Genomic DNA, 27,431 nt, shown 5'->3' on the forward strand with positions numbered 1-27,431 from the left:
AGCACTGGGGCTCTCTGCCACTTATTTGAACTGTCTGCATCTGAAAGGAAGTTAGGACTAGTGTGAAACAGCTGCAGGACAACTTAATAGAACCAAAAATGTTAGGGCAATCAACAAATAAAAACTAGAGCCCAAATACACCCTGCATTACCAATTTCAAGTCCCCAGGACTTGTGCTGTTACAGGCTATGCAGCAGGGCAGAGCAGCTCCAGGACAAATACGTGCAGACACCCGTGACACAGGACAGGACATGACAATCGAGGGGACAGGACAGGGAGCGAGAGCTTTCGACAAGAAGAAAGGACTCAGAGACCCAAAGAACACAGAGTGCACCAGAGACAAGTGACAGGACACACACCGGAACTGCTCTGCCCTGCGCACCTCAGCACTGTGATCAAAAGAAGCATTTTCCCTTCAGGTGGCCTAAAGGGACACTTCTCAAACATCCCCACCCCCAGAGCTGATTTAAAAGGCCCTCCCACCACCTCACTTTTGTCCCCTCCGTGGGCCCTAGCCCTCGACTTATCTCTTGGGCATCTGGGGATGAGAATCCATGTCGCTTTTTAATGGAGGCTGCCTCGTCTGCTGGGAATGTCCTATGGTCACCGGGCTGTAGTCCCGTGCTCAGCTACAATCAAGGACACCAAACATCACTGCATGATCTTATCTGCACAATGGACAAAACCCAGCAATTCTGCTACTCACCGATCTCGTACGAATGCCTGGTTGCTCGGGCCCCACACTTTGGCAATGCTCAGAGGCTGCCATCGTCATCTCTCATCGTCTGCCTGGGTTAAGAAGAGACAAAGTGACTCAGCACTGCTGAAACCAAAGTGGACCTTGGCTCCCCCTCTCTATCTCGGCGTCTCACCACAGCTCCTTGGCCATTGCCAAAGGCTACCCGGATGCCATCTTGAAATACAAAATTTCAAGGCTTCATCTCAAGAGTCCTGAAATACTTCCAGAGGACTCACAAGCGCAGGAAGTCCATCGGCCAGCTGGTGAGAGGAGCTTGGCATACTCCAAGTGGCTTCCCTAAAGCACACAAACAAGAATGGATGCTTAGAGTTGCACCAAACATTGAGACCTGAGCAAGAACAACTGCTTCTGTCCACTGCTCACCTGGCACACTGGGCCTTCACTGCTGCTATCTGCCTGGACCTCCTAAAAAAAAGGCAAAGAACACTGCTGTAACACAGTAACCATTTAGGCTTCCCTTGCAAATGCAAACAATGACTGACCTGCTCATGGCAACACCCTCACCCAGCACTGGGGCCTTCTGCCACTTATTTGAACTGTCTGCATCTGAAAGGAAGTTAGGACTAGTGTAAAACAGCTGCAGGACAACTTAACAGCACCAAAAATGTTAGGGCAAACAATGGACACAAGCAACAGCTAGAGACCAAATACACCCTGCATTACCAATTTCAAGTCCCCAGGACTTGTGCTATTACAGGCAATGCAGCAGGGCAGAGCAGCTCCGGGACAAATACGTGCAGACACCCGTGACACAGGACAGGACATGACCATCGAGGGGACAGGACAGGGAGCGAGAGCTTTCGACAAGAAGAAAGGACTCAGAGACCCAAAGAACACAGAGTGCACCAGAGACAAGTGACAGGAAACACACCAGAACTGCTCTGCCCTGCGCACCTCAGCACTGTGATTAAAACAGACACTTTCCCTTTAGGTGGACTAAGTATACGCTTCTTGGACATCAAAAGCCCTTCTAGAAAGGCCCAACCCAGCACCCTGCTTTTATCCCCTCTGTGGGTCATGACCCTCCACTTATCTTGCACACATCTGGGGATGCAAATCCCTGTTGGCTGCAGAAGGACGCCGTCTGCCTGCCTGGTAAGTTATAGCTGTCACTTCTTGGTCTGCCAAGAGAAAGAAAACCAAATATCAGTGCACAGTCTTAACAGTACATCGAGCAAAAACTGATAATTCTGCTACTCACCATCCTCCTCAGAATGCCCGGGTTCTGGGCCTGCACGCGTCGGGCGTGCTTGGATTCTGACGCCGTCATTGCAGGGTACACCTAGGTTAAGTGGAGACAAGGCAACATGGCAATGCTGAAACACAAGTGGACTCTCACTCCTCCTCCCGACTTCCCCGACTCACTGCAACTGCTCAGCCATTCCTCTGGGCTACCAGGATGGGGCCTTGAAATGCAAAACTGGAAGGTCCATCACAGGGTCCTGCAATGCTTCCAGCGAGATCACAAGTGCATGAAACCTGGTCCTTCAGCCAGTTGGTGACAAAGGTATGCGCACACTGAGATGATTCCCTAAAGCACAAAAACAAGAATGGATGCTTAGAGTTGCACCAAACATTGAGACCTGAGCAAGAACAACTGCTTCTGTCCACTGCTCACCTGGCACACTGGGCCTTCACTGCTGCTATCTGCCTGGACCTCCTAAAAATGAAGTCAAAGAACACTGCTGTAACAGTCACCATTCAGGCTTCCCCTGCAAATGCAAACAATGACTGACCTGCTCATGGCAACACCCTCACCGAGCACTGGGGCTCTCTGCCACTTATTTGAACTGTCTGCATCTGAAAGGAAGTTAGGACTAGTGTGAAACAGCTGCAGGACAACTTAATAGAACCAAAAATGTTAGGGCAATCAACAAATAAAAACTAGAGCCCAAATACACCCTGCATTACCAATTTCAAGTCCCCAGGACTTGTGCTGTTACAGGCTATGCAGCAGGGCAGAGCAGCTCCAGGACAAATACGTGCAGACACCCGTGACACAGGACAGGACATGACAATCGAGGGGACAGGACAGGGAGCGAGAGCTTTCGACAAGAAGAAAGGACTCAGAGACCCAAAGAACACAGAGTGCACCAGAGACAAGTGACAGGACACACACCGGAACTGCTCTGCCCTGCGCACCTCAGCACTGTGATCAAAAGAAGCATTTTCCCTTCAGGTGGCCTAAAGGGACACTTCTCAAACATCCCCACCCCCAGAGCTGATTTAAAAGGCCCTCCCACCACCTCACTTTTGTCCCCTCCGTGGGCCCTAGCCCTCGACTTATCTCTTGGGCATCTGGGGATGAGAATCCATGTCGCTTTTTAATGGAGGCTGCCTCGTCTGCTGGGAATGTCCTATGGTCACCGGGCTGTAGTCCCGTGCTCAGCTACAATCAAGGACACCAAACATCACTGCATGATCTTATCTGCACAATGGACAAAACCCAGCAATTCTGCTACTCACCGATCTCGTACGAATGCCTGGTTGCTCGGGCCCCACACTTTGGCAATGCTCAGAGGCTGCCATCGTCATCTCTCATCGTCTGCCTGGGTTAAGAAGAGACAAAGTGACTCAGCACTGCTGAAACCAAAGTGGACCTTGGCTCCCCCTCTCTATCTCGGCGTCTCACCACAGCTCCTTGGCCATTGCCAAAGGCTACCCGGATGCCATCTTGAAATACAAAATTTCAAGGCTTCATCTCAAGAGTCCTGAAATACTTCCAGAGGACTCACAAGCGCAGGAAGTCCATCGGCCAGCTGGTGAGAGGAGCTTGGCATACTCCAAGTGGCTTCCCTAAAGCACACAAACAAGAATGGATGCTTAGAGTTGCACCAAACATTGAGACCTGAGCAAGAACAACTGCTTCTGTCCACTGCTCACCTGGCACACTGGGCCTTCACTGCTGCTATCTGCCTGGACCTCCTAAAAAAAAGGCAAAGAACACTGCTGTAACACAGTAACCATTTAGGCTTCCCTTGCAAATGCAAACAATGACTGACCTGCTCATGGCAACACCCTCACACAGCACTGGGGCCTTCTGCCACTTATTTGAACTGTCTGCATCTGAAAGGAAGTTAGGACTAGTGTAAAACAGCTGCAGGACAACTTAACAGCACCAAAAATGTTAGGGCAAACAATGGACACAAGCAACAGCTAGAGACCAAATACACCCTGCATTACCAATTTCAAGTCCCCAGGACTTGTGCTATTACGGGCTAGGCAGCAGGGCAGAGCAGCTCCGGGACAAATACGTGCAGACACCCGTGACACAGGACAGGACATGACCATCGAGGGGACAGGACAGGGAGCGAGAGCTTTCGACAAGAAGAAAGGACTCAGAGACCCAAAGAACACAGAGTGCACCAGAGACAAGTGACAGGAAACACACCAGAACTGCTCTGCCCTGCGCACCTCAGCACTGTGATTAAAACAGACACTTTCCCTTTAGGTGGACTAAGTATACGCTTCTTGGACATCAAAACCCTTTCTAGAAAGTCCCAACCCAGCACCCCACTTCCATCCCCTCTGTGGGTCATAACCTTCCACTTATCTTGCATGCATCTGGGGATGCAAATCCCTGTTGGCTCCAGAAGAAGGCCATCTCCCTGTCTGGTAAGTTATGGCTGTCACCTCTTGGTCTGCCAAGAGAAAGAAAACCAAACATCAGTGCACAGTCTTAACAGTACATCGAGCAAAAACTGATAATTCTGCTACTCACCATCCTCCTCAGAATGCCCGGGTTCTTGGCCTGCACGCGTCGGGCGTGCTTGGATTCTGACGCCGTCATTGCAGGGTACACCTAAGTTCAGTGGAGACAAGGCGACATAGCATTACTCAAACATGAGTGGACTCTCACACCTCCTCCCTAGCCCCCAGACTCACTGCAACTCCTCGGCCATTCCTCTGGGCTACCAGGATGGGACCTTGACATGCAAAATTGGAAGGTTTCATCACAGGGTCCTGGAATACTTCCAGCGAGATCACAAGGGCATGAAACCTGGTCCTTCAGCCAGTTGGTGACAGAGGTATGTGTAGTCCAAGTCGCTTCCCTAAAGCACAAAAATGAGAAAGGATGCTTACAGTTGCAATGAAAACGGAAACCTGAGCAAGAACAACTGCTTCTGTCCACTGCTCACCTGGCACACTGGGCCTTCACTGCTGCTATCAGCCTGGACCTCCTAAAAATAAAGGCAAAGAACACTGCTGGAACAGTCACCATTCAGGCTTCCCCTGCAAATGCAAACAATGACTGACCAACTCATGGGAAATTCCACACCCAGCACTGGGGCCCTCTGCCAAGGATTTGAACCTTCTGCATCTGAAAGGAAGTTAGGACTAGTGTTAAAAGGCTGCAAGACAACTTAACAGCACCAAACATCTTACATCAATCTCGTAATACAATCTAGAGCTCAAATACACCCTGCATTACCAATTTCAAGTCCCCAGGACTTGTGCTATTACAGGCTAGGCAGCAGGGCAGAGCAGCTCCAGGACAAATTAGTGCAGACACCCGTGACACAGGACAGGATGTGACAAAAGAGGGGACAGGAGAGGGAGAGAGAGCTTTTGATGAGAAGAAAGGACCAAGAGACCCAAACAACAAAGAGTGCACCAGAGACAAGTGACAGGACACACACCGGAACTGCTCTGCCCTGCGCACCTCAGCACTGTGATCAAAACAGACACTTTCCCTTTAGAGGGTCTAAGGGGACACTTCTCAAACATCCCCGCCCCCAAAGCTGTTTCAAAAGGCCCTCCCAGCACTTTGCTTTCATCCCCTCTGTGGGCCTTAGCCCTGAACTTATCTCTCAGACATCTGGGGATGAGAATCCATGTTGCTTTTTAATGGAGGCTGCCTCATCTGCTGGGAATGTCCTATGGTCACCGGGCTGTGGTCCTTTGCTCAGCTAGAATCAAAAACACCAAACATCACTGCATGATCTTAGCTGCACAATGGACAAAAGCCAGCAATCCTGCTACTCGCCTTTCTCCTAAGAACGCTGGGCTCCTCGGGCTGCACGCTTCACCCACGCCCTCCTGGCAGGATCTGCCTGGATGGAGAGGAGACGAGGTGATGTGGCGTGCCCAAAACTATAGCGGACCCTGGCTCCACCTCACTAGTTTTTCCTCGACTTACAGCAACTCCTCAGCCGCTCCTGAAAGCTCCCTGGGTGACACCTTCAAGTGACAGAGATCCAGGCTCCCTCGCAGAGCCGTGTGCCGCTTCCCGAATTCCCACGAGGTCGAAGGAGCGGGTCTGCGGGCTGGTTGCAGAGGGGGTCTCGGTGTTACACGACTGGACTGCCTAATGCACACAGACATGAATGGATACTCAGAGTGTCAGCAGAGACACTACAGCTGTAGGCACACAAATTCATAAATAAATAAATTAACTAAACCCAAAAATTCTACCAAAACATTAACTTTATTTACCCAATATCCAAATTGCCAAATAGATTAACAGAGACACCCTGTCCTTTCCCCTCAATAAGGCCTCTCAATCTGTGCCGAAGAAATCCTTAAAATGAAGAAAACCCTACCTGTATCAAAATAAAAACAAAAAGTCTAGTAAACTTTATAAGTTCATTAACCTAACACATCAGAACCACAAAAATATTAAACCTTTATGAACACCAGTACGCAGTACACACCACCCTCATTTCAACATATAAAAATAAAGCTATTCCTAATTCTAACCTAAGACAAATATCACAAAATATAGCAGTAAGAAAAGAAAAGAAAAATAAGTCTCACTAAAAATATAGCATTTTTATTTTAAGCCAAAAAAACCATACATTCTAAATCGGAACTTCCTCAAAATCAAGTAATTCAATAAACCCAAAAAAAACTCTAACATATTTTAAATAACTACTAAAAAGCTAAAAAACATCAAACAATTAAGCAACCCACCACAACTATCTAAAACTATCGACAATAAACCTTCTTTAAAAAAACCCAACAAATACTCCTCACCACCTGAACAATACATCACCAGTGATGCCAAACAAGTCAAAATACTGTAACTCCCATCCAAAAAATGCTCTATAAACTGAAGCACTAAAATTCATCTACAAAACACACTCGCCCTTCAACAACCTCCTCTAACCTACACACAAATCTAAAACAAATAAGAATTACCTCTAAACTATCATACCTTGAATAACTCCACCATTAAACACTACTGTACCAAACTTATTAAAACTCCAATACCAACTAAAATCAAAAACCACAAAATAACACACCACTGTAAACATTACCAATACATTTTTCTCCCTTCCTCTAACAACTGATTACAAACCTCATTTTACCCTCATTTGAAAAACATACAATACACCTACAACCAACTACCCCAAAAATAAAAACACAGTCCTACCATCTAGCATAAATTCCTCCAAATGAAACCTAAAAAAATCAAACTCCAAAATATCTGTAATAATCCAACAACATTAGATGAAAAGTATAACAAAAATATTTTTAAAAATCAGCCAAATTCTTCTAAAAGACTACTACACCACAAAAAAAAAAAAGCAAAATCAAAAAGACTACTGCAAAGATACAATTCCTAAAAATAAAATAACAAAAGAAACATCAAATTCCCACCAATTTCATCAAAAAAAAGTCAGAATGGCTCCACGAGCCAACAAAAAAAAGCCCAACCTATAAGAAAATGCCAAACCACCTCGAACACAGAGAATAAAACACAGCCCCTCTTACCATGGTATTATTTTAATACTATGATTAAAATACACATTCTATACAAAAATGTCCTCTACCCTGCCATCAATTCCACATAAAGCAAATAAATTAACTCTTTCATACAGGACATCCATATCAAAAATCTCAATCGCCCTAAAACCTTAAAAATAATTACAAATTAAGCCCAAAATAAAAACTTTGTTCTCTAACAACAGAAAACCAAAAACAAACAACTCAAACTAAAAATACACCACCATAGAACCGGCTACCAGCAAAAACAAACCCACGCTACACTCTTTTCACTAACACTTGTTAGCGAGACACATCACAAAAATGAAACAAAAATAAAAAACAGCCCTAAAGAAACCCACAAAACAAATCACAAAACTCACTAGAAAAAGAAGTCCAACCAACTTACTAAACTTCAAACCATACAACAGACCCTGAAAGCTACTAAAAATGACAACCATACCTCCACACTAACTCAAAGAGTAACAAGTACTCTGCTAAGTTAACTTTAAAAACCAAAGTAATAAACGATATTTAAAAAATCTAAACCACTAGACAATAAAAAGTACCCAAATAAAAAACTACCTAAAAAATCCACCGTATAAATACACAAATAAAAAGCAACCAACAAATACATCAAACTAAAAAAAAACCCGAAAAAATAAACTTAAATTAACAACAAAAAAAAATTATTCCTAACTCAATAAAGCCATAATGCCTCAAACCATCAAAATACAAACACCACCTAGAAATAAACACGTCGCCAAAAGAGAAAGGTAACCATAAACAATAACACCCAAATTGCCAGTAACAATAAAACATCCAAGACAATTAAACAAACCAAATTAATAAAACCTCTATAAGAGAATTAACAAGAATGCAATTATCAATATTTTAAAAAAAACCAAAAAAGATTACTAATTAACTACAGGACACTACCTCAAACCCACCAAAACAAACACTACATACTCACACTAATAAAAGCCACCACAGCCTAATTAAAAACCAACCCTCTACTTCATGCTACAACCCATAAAAACCATTGTAAACCTTTCAAAACACATCCTTTAAGAAGATAACTACAATTATATTTTTCTAATATAAAGAAAAATAAAAAATCCAACATATCCCACAAAAGAAAAAAAAAATCCAACAACAAACTCAATCCAAAAAAACCCTTGTCATCAGCACCTGAACCAAGAACCATAACAACCAACAAGTACACCACGACCCTTCTCATACACCAACTACGAACAAAAGAAAACGATCCAATAAACTCCTCAAAACCAACACAGCAAGGAACGCTGGAAAATGAAAATCCGCGCTCCCGGCACCGGGCGGAGCACGGCTCCCGGCAGGAAAGCGGCTCCTCGGGCAGGCACAGGCGGCGCCGCGCCGGGAGACCCCCGCCCGCTCCCCCCGGCCCGGCGGGGCCGGCACCGGGCCCGGGGGGCCCCGGCGGCGCCCGAGCCCCGCGCCCGGAGCGGACGGAGCGGCGGCACCGGCCGGCACCGGCGCAGCGCCCGCGCCGCCTGCCCCGCCCGCCGGCCCGGCCAAAGCTCCCCTCGGCTCCGCACGGCTCGCACCGGCGCGGCTCCGGCAGTCCCGCGGCAGCCCAGCCGTGCCAAACTCCCCTCCCGCCTCGGCCATCCCCAGCCACTGCCAGCGGGGCTCCCGCGCCGGACCCTTCGCTGCCGGGCCAGGGGCAGAAGCGCCCCAAATGCAGCGGCGCAGCCCCATGCCCACCCTGCCAGCGCTGCCACAGCTGCGCCTCCCTTCCTTTGAAGCCCCGGAACTGACGCCACGCTCGGGCGCTCATTTCACCTCAACAAGGGCAAAGAAATGTGGGCTCCCCTCCCATCGCATCCCCTAGAAGAGCAGAAAAGAAGGGGCTTGCCTCAAATGATGGCAAAAGGCAGAATTTTACCTCAATCCAAACCCCTTAAAAGGCGGGACAACAGGGCAGCCCCCTCATTTCAACCTCAGGAGGACGAAATTCAAAAGGGAAAGGAGAAAAGTCCCCGCTACAAAGGCGCACCGGCTCACCTGTTTGGCCGCTGCTTCTCGGCACAAAGGTTTGTTCCCTCGGCGCCTCCTTTGAGCAAAGCTCCACGTATCCAAATGATCCCCCAAATCCTTTCCGAAGTGCTTACCGTCCTTCCATGAGACAGCCCCGGGAGCCCCCCATAAACTCCTCTCCTCCAGCAGCTCCATGCAAGAGCGATGTGAGAAAAACCCCTTAAATCAGCCCCCGGAGGAGCCGCCCCCTCCTCATCATCCTCACAGCTCGCACCTGGGGCTACTCTGAGCCCTCCTCATCCTCACAGCTCGCACCTGCCGCTGTTGCCGCCCTCCAAACAGCGTCTCTCTCTCCCCAGCACACACCCACTTCTCACAGACACAGATCCAACAGAAATCTGCTACGGGTGTTGGCTTTTCTTAATCCATCTGGTTACACGATTAAAGCACATGCGTGCATTGATGGTCATTGAGAGAAGGCTTTCCCCTGGAGAAAATAGTAGCACACTTTGTAGCACACTTTGCTACACCTTCGGAAAAAGCAGAATCGGCACCAACTCCTAAGACCCCTGCTGAGGAACCCGGCCCTCCTTGGGACACCCAAAGCAGCAGACCTCGGAAAAGGAGGGGAAAAGTCAAGCTTGGAGTGGAAAAAGAGGACAGAAGTACAGCAGCCTTTAAAAATGCCTGCACGGAGCAATAGTAGGAACCAGTCCCATTTCTTCTTTCCTTGCTTTCTGTGATGACATAAATAGGAAGTAAGAACACGTTAAATAAAAGGCAGAGCTAGGATTTTACAGGTCTTCGTTTCGGCAGACGGCAGAGAACGGAGGCAAAAGGTGCCGGAGAGCCCTTTCTGTTCCCTTCAGCCCCTGCAGCTGCCCCGGTGCTTTCGGGACACTTGCTTGGTTCATTCATTCCTAGAGAAAAAGGCTAGGGCATGATTTTCAAAACTACTGCCCATCCCCAATCAGAGTTTCCTGCACTCCTGGGTACAAAGGAGCGGACAGAGAGAGGGCTTCTTTCCAAATGAGTTTAGCGATAGATTCCTATTCTTTACCAAGAGCTGTGAAAACGAAACACCTGCCAGGTTTTAGTATTCTACACACAGCCCTCCCTGGGAATTTTGGGGCAGCTTTGGGTCCCTCTGCGGGACGGCACCCAGCCTGACCCCCCCCTCATTCGCCACCCACCCGCTCCCCCACCGCAGTGTGCCTCCCTCTCCTAGGGACCTCGAGGTGCCCCAAATGACAGCAGAGCCCCGAGTCTTCAGCCCCTTTTCCCGACCCCCAAAGAAGGCACAGGACGAGTCCAAGCGCCCTGCACAGCAGCCCAGCACTCCCTTCCAGCCCTTTCCACACCTCCATCCCCCCAGAAAGGGACTCCGCCGCAAAAGGAAAGGGGGGGCAGCCCCCAGAAGGCTTGAAGCCCCCGCCCCACCTCGCTGTCGCAGGCCAGGGGCAGAAATTGGGAGCGGCAGAGGCGGCGGGGACGCGGCACGGCCGGCACGGCGCAGAGCGGGGCCGCTCTCAGCGCGGGTTTGGCGGGGGGGGAGATGGAAACGGGGAAAGAGAGATAACTGAGGGGAATACGGGGAGGAGAAAGGAGCGGTAGAGAGAGGGACAGGACGGGGAGCCTCACAGCGCCCCGGCTCCGGCGCCCCGCCCTGCCCGGGATGCTGCGCTCGGCGGAGCTCGGCTCGGTCCGGCTGGACTCGGCTCCACGGTCACTTTCTGTCGGAACTCAAAATGTCCCTCAGACATTTTCAGAGGTTCCAGGCCTTGGTCAGAAGCATTTTAGACCCTGCCAAGCAGCTGAAAACAGCTGTGATTTTGAGTTTGAGCCATGGAATGAGTTACCACCATTGAAGGTGGAACAAGCGGTCACAAAGGGTTATATGGTACAGTATATGGTACAGGTTTGCTGCCGCAGAAACTGGGAAAAGCTGAGCTGGATGGTGCCCCAAGACCCTTGAAGATGGCTCAGGGTGTGTAGGCAGCAGACACAGTTGGGATGGAAGGAAATAAAGAAGGATGGTCTCCCTGTCCCTTCAGTCTGGCACTAAGGAGGGATGAGAGGTCCCCAGGGCATTTCTCATTCCTCTTCCCCAGAAGCTGATACGCCCTCTGGCCCAGGCATATCAACTGTGCCTGTACCAAACTAGGCATTTTCAGTTCAATGTAAGCAGCTTCTGAATTCACACACCCTGGGCTCCTCAAGCATTTTTATCTGCCCTCCTTACCCCACCCCCCAACAAAAAAAATGCAAGATCCTAATAAATATGGACAATGCATCCACTTTCTGTTGCAGAGCTCATGCACCTGAGCTGCAAATACAACTGGCTGGTACAAACATGAGCTACATTTACATTCTGACAGCCTAACAGCAACCCAGAAAGTTTCAGTCTACCCACTCCAGTTCTCTCTGGATCTGCATCTCACTGAACAATTTTGGCCCTCAACATTCACCTTTCTGTCGCAGACTTGTGGCCTCCAGCCCTGTTCCTTTCTACCTCAGCTGCCATCACTGTCCTGCTCCTCAGTGGTCCTGACTGGATGGTGCTTAAACCATGTCTTAACTGAGCATCACCAGTGAGCTGAGGACCAAGGCCTGGCAAAGCAGGAAAAATTACCAGCATGGGTTTGCTGAGAGACCAATGTCTGCAGGACTTATCCCTGGTAAGAAAAATAAATGGTATGTGAAGAAATCAAAAGGTGATACTGCATTGCTCAGGGTTTGGTTCAATATTAGCTGCAATGCTACTGTGCGATGTGCTGGCAGGGGTAAGTAAATAGATTATGCACTAAGCTTTGTACACTAAATAGTCCATTCCTGAATATATACTTCTCAAATGAATCACTGACAGAAGTTAATGACATAGTCTCAAGCCAAGAGGCTTGAAATGGCTTTGCAGAGGCAACCAGTCTTGATCTCTACTGGCTGCAGAGTCCTCCTGCTCTTGTTTCTCCCAGTAAAACCTATTCTGCAGGTGCAATTATTCAGTGGCTGGGGTTAACTCAATGCTCTAAAGGATGAAGGTAAGGTAATCGACTATATTCATCTTGGTATTTCTTTTGCATGCTCTAGGATCATAATTACAAGACAAAATATTATCGCAGGAGGCTGAATTTAACAAGGTATCAGCCAAGGGGACAGGACTTTAAGTGCATGGGGATACTATGCTGAGTGGGACTATTGGGGAGCCCCAGAAAAGATGCTAGGTTTATATTAGCTGATTTCAAAATCTCTGTCAAAATGTGCCATATCCCTGGCTGTCAGTGTCATTCCTAACAACACAGGCTTTTCCCCTCTTCCACAGGCTGGAAAGAAACTGGCCCTTATCTTCTTCCTAACTCTACCCTCCCCACCAGGGTCTGATCCAGAGCCCGCAGGTCCTGCTAATGAGAGCACTCACGGTGGGAATATGGACACTTACCAGCTCCAAGGCCTTCCCCGGCAGCAAGCTCAGGCTGCCAGGCCTATGGATCCTGGATCATCCTTCCCACCGAGCCTTCCCGTGCACGGCTCTTCCATTGGCACATCTGTGCTCAGCTGGGACTACTCTGCTCACCCAGGGCTGCTGGTAAAGGATGGAGAGCAGCCTGGCAAGCTCTTTCTCCAGCTCCCTCTGTGCTCTTGGGGAAGGTAGAACCTTGCACAGGAAAGCCACTGGTGCCACAAGGAGTGGGTGGCATCAGGCAGCTCTGGGGAAGCCCCTCAGGAATGCTGTATCCTGAGGGAACACTGTTGGCCTTGACCTGTGGGCACCTGCAAAAGCTTCAAATCAGCTGCCTCAGCTTCCAGGGCCTCTCTTGGCCAGCATCCTGACGTGGATGCAGGACGGCTGCCAGGCGCTGCTGGGACCCAGCGGGACAGGAGCGGCTGTCTCGTGCCCACGCAGCACCCGTGACACAGCCAGGGCCATCCCGAGAGCAGACAGACGCTCACGGGCCAGCCTCTCCCTGATCCTGTGCAGGGATGGAGCACTGCTGAGCTTTCAGGAAGCTATTCCTGAAAACTTCCAGCATTCCAAGCTCCTTTGCCCTCCGTGGAAGCTTGCCATGGAATCCCTCACAGCTGCCTTCAGAGCATACTCAGCTTGGCTCTTCCAAATTCCAGGGGCTCCAGGCTGCTCAGCAAGATCTGCAACTCCACAAGGGTTGTGGAACTGCACCTTCAGCACAGGCACCTCTCCAGCCTGATCTGCCCTCGTTCTGTGTGTGTGTGCACAGAACACGGCGTGGAAGAGAGCAGCAGCAGGGGCCTGTGTGTCCCAGGGCCCGGGATTTGCGCCGCTTCAGCTCCACAGAGATGCAGGTAAGGGGGAGAAACCAAACTCTTTATTAATGGAAGGGAAAGGGAAGGGATGAGATGGGGAAAAAAAAAAGGGGATGGGCAGGGTCTGAGGGCTGGAGGGAAGGAGCTGACAACAGGGAATGGGGAGGGAGCTGTTAACAGGGAGGGGGAAGGCTATGGGAGCTATCACCAGGCACAGCTGTGGCCAGCATCAGGTGTGCCTGGAGCTCCAGTGACGTTGAGTCCTAGTGCTCTCTTCACTGTCTCCTGGCACGCTGCTTGGGATCGTGGTTCTCTGAATCCAGCAGATGACCTTAGTTCTGCACATCTCTGTCCAAAAATTGCCTGAAGTTCCAGGTTAGTGGAGGATGGGCTGTCATCTTCGCTCATGGCTTCAAGGGCTGGAAGACAGATAAACTACCACAGTCAGAGCCCAGAGGGCCACCCGGCGATTCTTCTGCTAAGGCCATCTCTCCCAGCTCTTGCCATGCCTAACAGAAATGAGGACCCAACAGGATCAGCCGCAAGGCGCTGGTCACGAATCCCCCCAGTGGCGTCCCTGAAATCTCTCTGTGCCCTGCCCACACCAGCCCTCGTCCACACAAGGAGCGAAGCTGACCGCAGCCGGGACAGGGATTGCAGCTCCCTGGCCGGCATTGCAGCTCTCCCGGCCAGCCCCCGCTGACAGCCCGCTGCCCTCACTCACCCTGAGTGAGAAGGTGAAGCTCGTCTGGCTGTCCCTTCAGGTACCGCCTCGCCATCCCTGGGAACACAGAGCCTGTCAGGCCCAGCGGCACAGCTCCCTGCCAGCGGCGCTGCCAGCCCTGTGCCCACACGCCCTCCTGGCCCGGCTCGTGGCTCACCCATGAACCTGACGGCCGCCTCTCGCAGGGGCTGCTGTGGGCTCTGCAGGTAGGGCAGGGCCCGGCGCAGGTGCTCGGCCACGCTGCTGCTGTCCTCTGCCAGCTGGAGAGAGCGGCAGGAGGGAAGGGTTGGCGCGGGCTCAGCCCCTGGGCCGGGCGCTCCCTGTGCCAACCCCGGCCTCCCCTGCCCGCACAGCCCTGAGGCCCAGCCAGCAGCCGCCGGCGCCGGGCTCTGGAGGGGGCAGAGGGCCGGCTGCTGCCCGGGGAGCCGCGGTGCCACCCCGCAGCCCCGCCGGGCCGCGGCTCCATGGGCACCCGGCTCGGGCCGCAGGAGCCTGGAGCAGAGCCCGCGCGGCCTCGGGCTGCAGCAGCGGGCAGGGGCACAGCTGCTAGCCCGCACACCGAGCACCGCGCTCAGGGGGCTTCTCCAGGCTGGGGCTGCGGCTTCCCGGCCCTCCTTACCAGGCACTCGGCAAACTTTGACAGCTGCTCCTTCTTCAGCAGCCGTTTGAGATCCCTCCTCTCCAAAAACTCGGCCACACCGAGCAGCGTTTCCCTAGAAGCCTGGAGAGCAGCCGAGACCCAGAGATGGCCCCAGAGCCCAGGGCGCAGGACCCACGTCCCTGTGGCAAGGGCCTGGAGGAGGCTGCAGCCCGCCCGGCGCCAGGGCAGGAGGCAGCCCAGCCCCCTCCCAGAGATCCACCAGCATCACACAAAACCTCACATTTGCCACGCGCTGGTTGTCCTCATGGCAGTGCAAGAAAAGTGGGAGCAAGCTCTGACACAAAATCTTCTCCATGGGCTTTTTTCCGTCATCCTCTACCAAGTTCATCATCTTGTCAAAGAGTTGAATAGAGAGCAAGTGCACATAGCTGCTGTCCTTTAGAAAAAAGGAGGATAAGACTTTTAAGACCAATTATTCCAGGCTCACCAGAGACAATGTCAGAAAATCCATAAGGGAAAAGTGTATGCGGGCAGTCTGTGCCCATGGCTGTGGACACAGAGCCTTACGTGGTCAAAGAGCAGGAGGAGTGCCTCAGCGAGCTTCGGGGCAGTGGTGCTGGATACCAGGATGTCTTTGTGCTGGAGGACATTTGTGAACACGTGGAGGCTCATGCTGACCACCTCTCCATCTGTATCCCCCAGCAGCTCCAGAAGGCTTTGAGACAGCGGGTACATTCTTCTGGCCTGTGCGGAACACAAGGGTGGGCTGGGGAGCCGTGGACGGCCGCACGGCCAACACCGCCCTGGCACTGCAGGCCCACCCTGCTGCTGCAGGGCCCACAGGCCAAAGGCCTGTCCCAAAGCACTGGGGCAGGTGAGGCAGGAGAGCTGGGAGCAGCTGCCTCAGCTCCTGAAGCCCTGCCAGCCCAAGGGGCTGCTTTGCCCAGCGCAGCTTCAGCTGCTGCCCCCTTCTCACCATCGAGGGATCCTTGCTGAGCACCACAAGGCCTCGCAGCGCCAGGCGACGCCGCTCCCTGCACTCGCTCCGCAGGTGCCTTGACATCATCTCCAGAACCCTGTCACCGCATTCAATCAAGTCCAGGCCCCCGAGGACCTGAAAGGCACAGGGCAGTGACAGGGGACCCGGCCGGCAGGAGCCCAGAACCGCACAGGGCCGGGCCCAGGCAGCAGCACGGGGCGTGGGCACCGTCCCAGGCAGCTGCGGCTGCGAGAGGGCAGAGAGCCGGGAGGCAGCTGAGGCAGGCAGCGCTGGCCAACAGGCTCACCTCCACCAGGAATGCCAGGAAGGGCAGCTCCCAGCACGGCTCTTCCCTGCTGTGTTGTCGGAGCAGGCGAAATGCAATGCGGGAACAGAAGGGGTCCAAGACATGGAACAACTCCCTGGCAAGGAAGGAAAAAGGCCCTGAGGTGGAGAGGCCAAACCCCTCCCAGGAGTGACTCACAGAAATCTGGTCTTTCCCCAGCATCCCTGGAGGGGATGTGGGCGCTTTGTGAGGCGGACCCTTCTGGGCACCCTCCTCTCCAAGCCTTTTCCAGTTTCCTTGGCTGTCCCTTGGTGGAAAGGCCCTCTGGCCCATGACCGCAGGGACTGTGAGGGGCACCTGGGCACAGGGCACAAATATTGGGGACCGTGGGGAGAAGGGGGTCTCACCTGGCCAGCAGACCCACAGCATAGTGCTGGGTGTCAGCACACAGCAGCATGTCCCAGCCACGCTTGCGCTCCAGAGCCAGCACCACATGGTCCCACTGCAGTCGGCAGAGCAGAGCCTTCATGGCCTGCACTGCAAACCTGTGTGCAGAGCAAAGCCCAGGTCACACTGGGAGCGCTGGCACTGGCCACAAGGGCACGGGAAGGACAGGGGGACTGGGACCTGTTGGGCTTGCAGTGAAGGTGGTGTGCCTGCCAGCATGCTCTCCAGAATGTAGCAACTTTCTCTGGTGGTATCTGCTGTGTGGTGATGACAACATGGACGAGCAGAGCCACAAACAGGCGGGAGGAATAAAGGTTCATCGCCTTGTGGCACTCGGGCACCTGGAGAATCACCCAGAGACCCAGAGTTGCCTGCAAGAGAACAGCCCAAGGCAGCGCTCAGTGCCGAGGTGTCCATGGGGCAGGGCCCAAGAGCCGACGCAGGGGGAGCAGCGGGCCTGGTGCCCCCTGAGCCTGGCCCTAGCCCAGGTTTCAGCCCAGCAACTGAGGGATGGAGAGGATGGAGAGCTGCTGGCAACCTGGGGGTGAGCAAAGGCCAGTTCTAGAAACTCACAGCCAGGGCAAAGACTTCCTCGTTGTCCCCATCAGAGGTGCACATGCTGTGCAGAGGCCAGTTCTCCATCACACAGAGCAGCGTTGGCAGCACCTTTTCCACTGTGGGACTCGACGAGCCTATGATTCTCCAGATCATTGCAGCGGCTCTGTGGGATCAGAGCTCTGTGTCAGGGGCATCTCAGTCACGGCACCATGCCCTGTGCACCCGTGGGGGCCCAGGTGACAGAGCCCTGAAGGGCAGGGGGGGAGTACTGGCAGCAGGCTCAGCAAACAGAGGGGCCCGAGGCTCCTGGGCCTCTCTGCCTGTCTGGCAGAGCCCATTGCACAGGCTGTGCAGGGCCGTGGGCCCTAAAGGCTGCTGAGCCCTGAGCTCTCAAGGCTCGTGGGCCCCGTACCTGTCACACGTTGGGGCACAGCGCAGGAGGGTCAGCACCACGTCAGCAGTGTGTTCTTCAGCCAGCTTCAAAATGTCAATCTGCAGCCAGACATTCACAGTGACTTGGGACATGAGACTCTGGTGGATGTTCTTCACCTTGGCTGGCACCTGGAGGAAGCATGGGGGAGAGATGGAACGTTGTCCAAGGGAACAACTTGCCCAGCTATTTCAAAGAAGTGCTTCCCTTCTTCCACACTGTGCTGGCCTCAAACGCTGAGGGGGCCCAGAGATCATGGCTTGAGGGGACACACGATGCTGGGAGGCCTCCAGGCCTGGCCCCAGGCTGCTTACCTGCTGTTGCTGAGAAGAAACACAAGGGTCCTTGAAATAGTCGAATATGAGTTCCTGACTCAGAGTGGGAGAGGGCATGGTGTCAGTATTTGCGATGCCCCGAGTGTCTCTGGTTTTGGCGTTTGTGATGTCCACATCCTCAGTCACTGCCATGTCAGCCTTTGCCCTCTGGTCATTCCTTGCAACCTCAGAGTCTCCTGAAGGTTCCGCTGGATCTGGGCTGTTGTCGGTATTTGTGATGCCCTGAGTCCCTTCATTGTTAGTGTTTGTGATGGCCAGGCTTTCAGCCATTGCCATGTGAACAGCTATCACCCTCTGAAAACGGATTGCATTGTTCCCTGAGTGTGCTCTCGACTCTGGGCTGACATCAGGCTCAGCCTGGCGCTCGGTCAGCCCCGAGCCAGGCTCGGCCGGACCCTCAGCTGCTGCGCTGCCGGTCTTCCTGCGGCGAATGCGCGGGAACTTCCAGAACGTCTGTAGGAGAACAAAGGAAATGGAAGCCTGGCATGTTCCATGGAGTGCTCCAGGCATGGTGCTGGGCTGAGCAGTGACAGCAGGCCCAGCCCAGGTGGGGATGGCTGCAGGCACCTTCAGCGTTTTGCGGAAGCGGCCACGGGCGGGTTTCTTCTCTTCTGTGTGGTCCAGGGCTGCATCTGGCAAAGAGCGAGCACAGCCCGAGCTGAGGGGCTGCAGGAGAGGCCGGAGAACAGAGCCCAGCCCTGCGCTCCCCAGGCAGGGACAGCCCCAGGATGCCCCAGGGGATGGAGCACGGCCACTGCGGGGCGTCTGCCCGGCCCCTCTTCCCTCCTGTCCATGGGCACATCCCCAGGGGATGGGATGGGATGGGATGGGATGGGATGGGATGGGATGGGATGGGATGGGATGGGATGGGATGGGATGGGATGGGATGGGATGGGATGGGATGGTGGGGTGGGGCTAAGCTGGCTGCAGGCATCAGCCCTGTGGCCCAGCTCTGCCACTCACTGTCCTCCGGTGGCTGGAACTGCTCCGGGTTTTCATGCTGTTGTGGTGGAGCAGCTTCATGGCTTTTCTTTTTTTTCCCCCTGAACACTCTGAACAAGCCGAGAAGTCTGCCCGCCATGCCAGAGTCTGGTATCGAGGGCACCTGAAAGAGAGATGGCTTGGGAAAGCTCCAAGTGAACAAGTCCTACAGAGCACCTACAAAAGAGAAGCCTCGGGAAGGCCACGGGCTGCCAAGTCCTGTGGTCTTGCCACGAGGTCACCTGTAGGAGTAAAGCCTCAGAAAAGCTCCGGGTCAGGCACGAATGAGCGCGCTGTGCGGGGGCTCCTCACGGCACCGCTCTGTCCCGTCCTGTCCGGTCGCCTGCTCTGAGCAGAGTGGCGTGCTCTGGTCACTGCCAGCTCCTATGTCAGCACGTGTCACAAAGGGCCCTTGGACACCTGGACCCATTCCATGCTGCACCGTGTCACCAAGGGCCCTTGGACACCTGGATCCATTCCATGCTGCACCGTGTCACCAAGGGCCCTTGGACACCCGGCTCCATTCCGTGCTGCACCATGTCACAAAGGGGCCTTGCACACTCTGCCACCTGCCCTGGGGCCACGCCCTGCCCACCCAAAGTGGCCCAGGTTGGAAGGAATCCCTGGCCCCAAGTGTCTGAGAGAGCCCAACAGGATCTTTAGGACCGGCTCAGACCATCAGCAAACGCTGCCCTGCTCTGTGGGTTGCGGGCAGCAGAAGGAGCCCCCAGGGTTGCCAACACAGCCGCGCTGGGAAGGGCACGAAACCTTCCATGGAAGCTGGCACGGCCTCCTTGGGACACGTCCTGGCCCGTGGCCATCCTAAACCCACGGGTGTGGCACACACAAGGAACTGTGGGCCAGGGCACGAATGCTGCTCTGAGCCCTGGGGCCTGGGGAACACTGACACCAGCAGCTATGACAGAGTCCCCACCCAGGCAGACCTGCCACCCCGAGCCCTGGCAGCGCTGGTGCCCGTCTCCTGCCCCAGAGATCTGAGCCCCTGGGGGGCTTCTGTGCCAGAGGGAGCCAAACCCACGTGCACTGGGGGCTGTGCTCCTGCCTGCAGGGGCTGTTGGCAGGAGCACCTGGAGCAACTGCTGCCAACAATGAGCAGAGGGCAAAATGGTTAACCCTGCCCCGGTATAGAGATCTAAGTGGCCAATAAAGTACAGCTCTTCCCTCTTGTTCCCTGCAGCACAATCAGGACCATGAACACAAACAGTCACAGATATTCTTTCTGAGACCCATGAGCAAGACTGTGCCAAACCACAGATGCTGCCTTCAAATTGACTCAAATTCCAACCCAGACCTCTCCCTCCCACACAACTCCTTCCCCAACCCATCTCCAACACCAACACCCTGCAAACACCGCACCAAAGCCCTCAACATCCTGCCAGGACCCCAGCTGTCCCCATCACTCCACTGAGCTTTCCCTCCCTCCAGCAGACACCCTGGTTCCCTGCACATGCTGTGGGATGGCACTCAGGATGATCTGCCCCAAGGCCTTCCCCGGCAGCAAGCTCAGGCTGCCAGGCCTATGGATCCTGGATCATCCTTCCCACCGAGCCTTCCCGTGCACGGCTCTTCCATTGGCACATCTGCGCTCAGCTGGGACTACTCTGCTCACCCAGGGCTGCTGGTAAAGGATGGAGAGCAGCCTGGCAAGCTCTTTCTCCAGCTCCCTCTGTGCTCTTGGGGAAGGTAGAACCTTGCACAGGAAAGCCACTGGTGCCACAAGGAGTGGGTGGCATCAGGCAGCTCTGGGGAAGCCCCTCAGGAATGCTGTATCCTGAGGGAACACTGTTGGCCTTGACCTGTGGGCACCTGCAAAAGCTTCAAATCAGCTGCCTCAGCTTCCAGGGCCTCTCTTGGCCAGCATCCTGACGTGGATGCAGGACGGCTGCCAGGCGCTGCTGGGACCCAGCGGGACAGGAGCGGCTGTCTCGTGCCCACGCAGCACCCGTGACACAGCCAGGGCCATCCCGAGAGCAGACAGACGCTCACGGGCCAGCCTCTCCCTGATCCTGTGCAGGGATGGAGCACTGCTGAGCTTTCAGGAAGCTATTCCTGAAAACTTCCAGCATTCCAAGCTCCATTGCCCTCCGTGGAAGCTTGCCATGGAATCCCTCACAGCTGCCTTCAGAGCATACTCAGCTTGGCTCTTCCAAATTCCAGGGGCTCCAGGCTGCTCAGCAAGATCTGCAACTCCACAAGGGTTGTGGAACTGCACCTTCAGCACAGGCACCTCTCCAGCCTGATCTGCCCTCGTTCTGTGTGTGTGTGCACAGAACACGGCGTGGAAGAGAGCAGCAGCAGGGGCCTGTGTGTCCCAGGGCCCGGGATTTGCGCCGCTTCAGCTCCACAGAGATGCAGGTAAGGGGGAGAAACCAAACTCTTTATTAATGGAAGGGAAAGGGAAGGGATGAGATGGGGAAAAAAAAAAGGGGATGGGCAGGGTCTGAGGGCTGGAGGGAAGGAGCTGACAACAGGGAATGGGGAGGGAGCTGTTAACAGGGAGGGGGAAGGCTATGGGAGCTATCACCAGGCACAGCTGTGGCCAGCATCAGGTGTGCCTGGAGCTCCAGTGACGTTGAGTCCTAGTGCTCTCTTCACTGTCTCCTGGCACGCTGCTTGGGATCGTGGTTCTCTGAATCCAGCAGATGACCTTAGTTCTGCACATCTCTGTCCAAAAATTGCCTGAAGTTCCAGGTTAGTGGAGGATGGGCTGTCATCTTCGCTCATGGCTTCAAGGGCTGGAAGACAGATAAACTACCACAGTCAGAGCCCAGAGGGCCACCCGGCGATTCTTCTGCTAAGGCCATCTCTCCCAGCTCTTGCCATGCCTAACAGAAATGAGGACCCAACAGGATCAGCCGCAAGGCGCTGGTCACGAATCCCCCCAGTGGCGTCCCTGAAATCTCTCTGTGCCCTGCCCACACCAGCCCTCGTCCACACAAGGAGCGAAGCTGACCGCAGCCGGGACAGGGATTGCAGCTCCCTGGCCGGCATTGCAGCTCTCCCGGCCAGCCCCCGCTGACAGCCCGCTGCCCTCACTCACCCTGAGTGAGAAGGTGAAGCTCGTCTGGCTGTCCCTTCAGGTAGCGCCTCGCCATCCCTGGGAACACAGAGCCTGTCAGGCCCAGCGGCACAGCTCCCTGCCAGCGGCGCTGCCAGCCCTGTGCCCACACGCCCTCCTGGCCCGGCTCGTGGCTCACCCATGAACCTGACGGCCGCCTCTCGCAGGGGCTGCTGTGGGCTCTGCAGGTAGGGCAGGGCCCGGCGCAGGTGCTCGGCCACGCTGCTGCTGTCCTCTGCCAGCTGGAGAGAGCGGCAGGAGGGAAGGGTTGGCGCGGGCTCAGCCCCTGGGCCGGGCGCTCCCTGTGCCAACCCCGGCCTCCCCTGCCCGCACAGCCCTGAGGCCCAGCCAGCAGCCGCCGGCGCCGGGCTCTGGAGGGGGCAGAGGGCCGGCTGCTGCCTGGGGAGCCGCGGTGCCGCCCCGCAGCCCCGCCGGGCCGCGGCTCCATGGGCACCCGGCTCGGGCCGCAGGAGCCTGGAGCAGAGCCCGCGCGGCCTCGGGCTGCAGCAGCGGGCAGGGGCACAGCTGCCAGCCCGCACACCGAGCACCGCGCTCAGGGGGCTTCTCCAGGCTGGGGCTGCGGCTTCCCGGCCCTCCTTACCAGGCACTCGGCAAACTTTGACAGCTGCTCCTTCTTCAGCAGCCGTTTGAGATCCCTCCTCTCCAAAAACTCGGCCACACTGAGCAGCGTTTCCCTAGAAGCCTGGAGAGCAGCCGAGACCCAGAGATGGCCCCAGAGCCCAGGGCGCAGGACCCGCGTCCCTGTGGCAAGGGCCTGGAGGAGGCTGCAGCCCGCCCGGCGCCAGGGCAGGAGGCAGCCCAGCCCCCTCCCAGAGATCCACCAGCATCACACAAAACCTCACATTTGCCACGCGCTGGTTGTCCTCATGGCAGTGCAAGAAAAGTGGGAGCAAGCTCTGACACAAAATCTTCTCCATGGGCTTTTTTCCGTCATCCTCTACCAAGTTCATCATCTTGTCAAAGAGTTGAATAGAGAGCAAGTGCACATAGCTGCTGTCCTTTAGAAAAGAGGAGGATAAGACTTTTAAGACCAATTATTCCAGGCTCACCAGAGACAATGTCAGAAAATCCATAAGGGAAAAGTGTATGCGGGCAGTCTGTGCCCATGGCTGTGGACACAGAGCCTTACGTGGTCAAAGAGCAGGAGGAGTGCCTCAGCGAGCTTCGGGGCAGTGGTGCTGGATACCAGGATGTCTTTGTGCTGGAGGACATTTGTGAACACGTGGAGGCTCATGCTGACCACCTCTCCATCTGCATCCCCCAGCAGCTCCAGAAGGCTTTGAGACAGCGGGTACATTCTTCTGGCCTGTGCGGAACACAAGGGTGGGCTGGGGAGCCGTGGACGGCCGCACGGCCAACACCGCCCTGGCACTGCAGGCCCACCCTGCTGCTGCAGGGCCCACAGGCCAAAGGCCTGTCCCAAAGCACTGGGGCAGGGGAGGCAGGAGAGCTGGGAGCAGCTGCCTCAGCTCCTGAAGCCCTGCCAGCCCAAGGGGCTGCTTTGCCCAGCGCAGCTTCAGCTGCTGCCCCCTTCTCACCATCGAGGGATCCTTGCTGAGCACCACAAGGCCTCGCAGCGCCAGGCGACGCCGCTCCCTGCACTCGCTCCGCAGGTGCCTTGACATCATCTCCAGAACCCTGTCACCGCATTCAATCAAGTCCAGGCCCCCGAGGACCTGAAAGGCACAGGGCAGTGACAGGGGACCCGGCCGGCAGGAGCCCAGAACCGCACGGGGCCGGGCCCAGGCAGCAGCACGGGTCGTGGGCACCGTCCCAGGCAGCTGCGGCTGCGAGAGGGCAGAGAGCCGGGAGGCAGCTGAGGCAGGCAGCGCTGGCCAACAGGCTCACCTCCACCAGGAATGCCAGGAAGGGCAGATCCCAGCACGGCTCTTCCCTGCTGTGTTGTCGGAGCAGGCGAAATGCAATGCGGGAACAGAAGGGGTCCAAGACATGGAACAACTCCCTGGCAAGGAAGGAAAAAGGCCCTGAGGTGGGAAGGCCAAACCCCTCCCAGGAGTGACTCACAGAGGTCGGGTCTTTCCCCAGCATCCCTGGAGGGGATGTGGGCGCTTTGTGAGGCGGACCCTTCTGGGCACCCTCCTCTCCAAGCCTTTTCCAGTTTCCTTGGCTGTCCCTTGGTGGAAAGGCCCTCTGGCCCATGACCGCAGGGACTGTGAGGGGCACCTGGGCACAGGGCACAAATATCGGGGACCGTGGGGAGAAGGGGGTCTCACCTGGCCAGCAGACCCACAGCATAGTGCTGGGTGTCAGCACACAGCAGCATGTCCCAGCCACGCTTGCGCTCCAGAGCCAGCACCACATGGTTCCACTGCAGTCGGCAGAGCAGAGCCTTCATGGCCTGCACTGCAAACCTGTGTGCAGAGCAAAGCCCAGGTCACACTGGGAGCGCTGGCACTGGCCACAAGGGCACGGGAAGGACAGGGGGACTGGGACCTGTTGGGCTTGCAGTGAAGGTGGTGTGCCTGCCAGCATGCTCTCCAGAATGTAGCAACTTTCTCTGGTGGTATCTGCTGTGTGGTGATGACAACATGGACGAGCAGAGCCACAAACAGGCGGGAGGAATAAAGGTTCATCGCCTTGTGGCACTCGGGCACCTGGAGAATCACCCAGAGACCCAGAGTTGCCTGCAAGAGAACAGCCCAAGGCAGCGCTCAGTGCCGAGGTGTCCATGGGGCAGGGCCCAAGAGCCGACGCAGGGGGAGCAGTGGGCCTGGTGCCCCCTGAGCCTGGCCCTAGCCCAGGTTTCAGCCCAGCAACTGAGGGATGGAGAGGATGGAGAGCTGCTGGCAACCTGGGGGTGAGCAAAGGCCAGTTCCAGAAACTCACAGCCAGGGCAAAGACTTCCTCGTTGTCCCCATCAGAGGTGCACATGCTGTGCAGAGGCCAGTTCTCCATCACGCAGAGCAGCACTGGCAGCACCTTTTCCACTGTGGGACTCGATGAGCCTATGGTTCTCCACATCATTGCAGCGGCTCTGTGGGATCAGAGCTCTGTGTCAGGGGCATCTCAGTCACGGCACCATGCCCTGTGCACCCGTGGGGGCCCAGGTGACAGAGCCCTGAAGGGCAGGGGGGGAGTACTGGCAGCAGGCTCAGCAAACAGAGGGGCCCGAGGCTCCTGGGCCTCTCTGCCTGTCTGGCAGAGCCCATTGCACAGGCTGTGCAGGGCCGTGGGCCCTAAAGGCTGCTGAGCCCTGAGCTCTCAAGGCTCGTGGGCCCCGTACCTGTCACACGTTGGGGCACAGCGCAGGAGGGTCAGCACCACGTCAGCAGTGTGTTCTTCAGCCAGCCTCAAAATGTCAATCTGCAGCCAGACATTCACAGTGACTTGGGACATGAGACTCTGGTGGATGTTCTTCACCTTGGCTGGCACCTGGAGGAAGCATGGGGGAGAGATGGAACGTTGTCCAAGGGAACAACTTGCCCAGCTATTTCAAAGAAGTGCTTCCCTTCTTCCACACTGTGCTGGCCTCAAACGCTGAGGGGGCCCAGAGACCATGGCTTGAGGGGACACACGATGCTGGGAGGCCTCCAGGCCTGGCCCCAGGCTGCTTACCTGCTGTTGCTGAGAAGAAACACAAGGGTCCTTGAAATAGTCGAATATGAGTTCCTGACTCAGAGTGGGAGAGGGCATGGTGTCAGTATTTGCGATGCCCCGAGTGTCTCTGGTTTTGGCGTTTGTGATGTCCACATCCTCAGTCACTGCCATGTCAGCCTTTGCCCTCTGGTCATTCCTTGCAACCTCAGAGTCTCCTGAAGGTTCCGCTGGATCTGGGCTGTTGTCGGTATTTGTGATGCCCTGAGTCCCTTCATTGTTAGTGTTTGTGATGGCCAGGCTTTCAGCCATTGCCATGTGAACAGCTATCACCCTCTGAAAACGGATTGCATTGTTCCCTGAGTGTGCTCTCGACTCTGGGCTGACATCAGGCTCAGCCTGGCGCTCGGTCAGCCCCGAGCCAGGCTCGGCCGGGCCCTCAGCTGCTGCGCTGCCGGTCTTCCTGCGGCGAATGCGCGGGAACTTCCAGAACGTCTGTAGGAGAACAAAGGAAATGGAAGCCTGGCATGTTCCATGGAGTGCTCCAGGCATGGTGCTGGGCTGAGCAGTGACAGCAGGCCCAGCCCAGGTGGGGATGGCTGCAGGCACCTTCAGCGTTTTGCGGAAGCGGCCACGGGCGGGTTTCTTCTCTTCTGTGTGGTCCAGGGCTGCATCTGGCAAAGAGCGAGCACAGCCCGAGCTGAGGGGCTGCAGGAGAGGCCGGAGAACAGAGCCCAGCCCTGCGCTCCCCAGGCAGGGACAGCCCCAGGATGCCCCAGGGGATGGAGCACGGCCACTGCGGGGCGTCTGCCCGGCCCCTCTTCCCTCCTGTCCATGGGCACATCCCCAGGGGATGGGATGGGATGGGGTGGGGTGGGATGGGATGGGATGGGATGGGATGGGATGGGATGGGATGGGATGGGATGGGATGGGATGGGATGGGATGGGATGGGATGGTGGGGTGGGGCTAAGCTGGCTGCAGGCATCAGCCCTGTGGCCCAGCTCTGCCACTCACTGTCCTCCGGTGGCTGGAACTGCTCCGGGTTTTCATGCTGTTGTGGTGGAGCAGCTTCATGGCTTTTCTTTTTTTTCCCCCTGAACACTCTGAACAAGCCGAGAAGTCTGCCCGCCATGCCAGAGTCTGGTATCGAGGGCACCTGAAAGAGAGATGGCTTGGGAAAGCTCCAAGTGAACAAGTCCTAGAGGGCACCTACAAAAGAGAAGCCTCGGGAAGGCCACGGGCTGCCAAGTCCTGTGGTCTTGCCACGAGGTCACCTGTAGGAGTAAAGCCTCAGAAAAGCTCCGGGTCAGGCACGAATGAGCGCGCTGTGCGGGGGCTCCTCACGGCACCGCTCTGTCCCGTCCTGTCCGGTCGCCTGCTCTGAGCAGAGTGGCGTGCTCTGGTCACTGCCAGCTCCTATGTCAGCACGTGTCACAAAGGGCCCTTGGACACCTGGATCCATTCCATGCTGCACCGTGTCACCAAGGGCCCTTGGACACCTGGATCCATTCCATGCTGCACCGTGTCACCAAGGGCCCTTGGACACCCGGCTCCATTCCGTGCTGCACCATGTCACAAAGGGGCCTTGCACACTCTGCCACCTGCCCTGGGGCCACCCCCTGCCCAGCCAAAGTGGCCCAGGTTGGAAGGAATCCCTGGCCCCAAGTGT

The 27,431-nt window shown here is 55.2% G+C and overlaps 3 protein-coding genes and 1 long non-coding RNA gene across 4 annotated transcripts; all 4 read right to left on the reverse strand.

The window, feature by feature from the left end:
* Positions 1-373: 373 nt before the first annotated feature.
* LOC140684579 (uncharacterized) lies at positions 374-1,341 on the reverse strand. Its single transcript, XR_012057017.1, has 3 exons — positions 1,243-1,341; positions 1,124-1,165; positions 374-1,036 (listed from the first exon to the last, which is right to left on the reverse strand). It is a non-coding gene; the product is annotated as an uncharacterized lncRNA (long non-coding RNA).
* Positions 1,342-5,909: 4,568 nt separating this feature from the next.
* Positions 5,910-19,699, reverse strand: LOC116808587 (maestro heat-like repeat-containing protein family member 7). Its single transcript, XM_072931849.1, has 16 exons — positions 19,089-19,699; positions 18,693-18,757; positions 18,105-18,578; positions 17,773-17,921; positions 17,376-17,523; positions 16,983-17,173; positions 16,763-16,900; positions 16,377-16,491; positions 16,067-16,204; positions 15,658-15,834; positions 15,371-15,526; positions 15,109-15,210; positions 14,647-14,749; positions 14,486-14,546; positions 10,928-11,066; positions 5,910-6,068 (listed from the first exon to the last, which is right to left on the reverse strand). Exons 1-16 carry the CDS (start codon positions 19,204-19,206, stop codon positions 5,910-5,912), a joined length of 2,433 nt encoding a protein of 810 aa, XP_072787950.1. The 5' UTR covers positions 19,207-19,699.
* A 1,784-nt stretch (positions 19,700-21,483) lies between these two features.
* On the reverse strand, positions 21,484-23,478 carry LOC140684534 (uncharacterized). Its single transcript, XM_072931915.1, has 6 exons — positions 23,336-23,478; positions 23,049-23,204; positions 22,787-22,888; positions 22,325-22,427; positions 22,168-22,224; positions 21,484-21,862 (listed from the first exon to the last, which is right to left on the reverse strand). The coding sequence occupies exons 1-6, from the start codon at positions 23,438-23,440 to the stop codon at positions 21,648-21,650; spliced, it is 738 nt and encodes a 245-aa protein (XP_072788016.1). The 5' UTR covers positions 23,441-23,478; the 3' UTR covers positions 21,484-21,647.
* A 1,950-nt stretch (positions 23,479-25,428) lies between these two features.
* On the reverse strand, positions 25,429-27,213 carry LOC140684519 (uncharacterized). The gene is made up of 4 exons (XM_072931850.1): positions 26,777-27,213; positions 26,371-26,435; positions 25,783-26,256; positions 25,429-25,599 (listed from the first exon to the last, which is right to left on the reverse strand). Exons 1-4 carry the CDS (start codon positions 26,892-26,894, stop codon positions 25,429-25,431), a joined length of 828 nt encoding a protein of 275 aa, XP_072787951.1. The 5' UTR covers positions 26,895-27,213.
* Positions 27,214-27,431: the final 218 nt, after the last annotated feature.

Source organism: Taeniopygia guttata, chromosome 7, assembly GCF_048771995.1.
Source record: "Taeniopygia guttata chromosome 7, bTaeGut7.mat, whole genome shotgun sequence".
NCBI lineage: Eukaryota > Metazoa > Chordata > Aves > Passeriformes > Estrildidae > Taeniopygia > Taeniopygia guttata.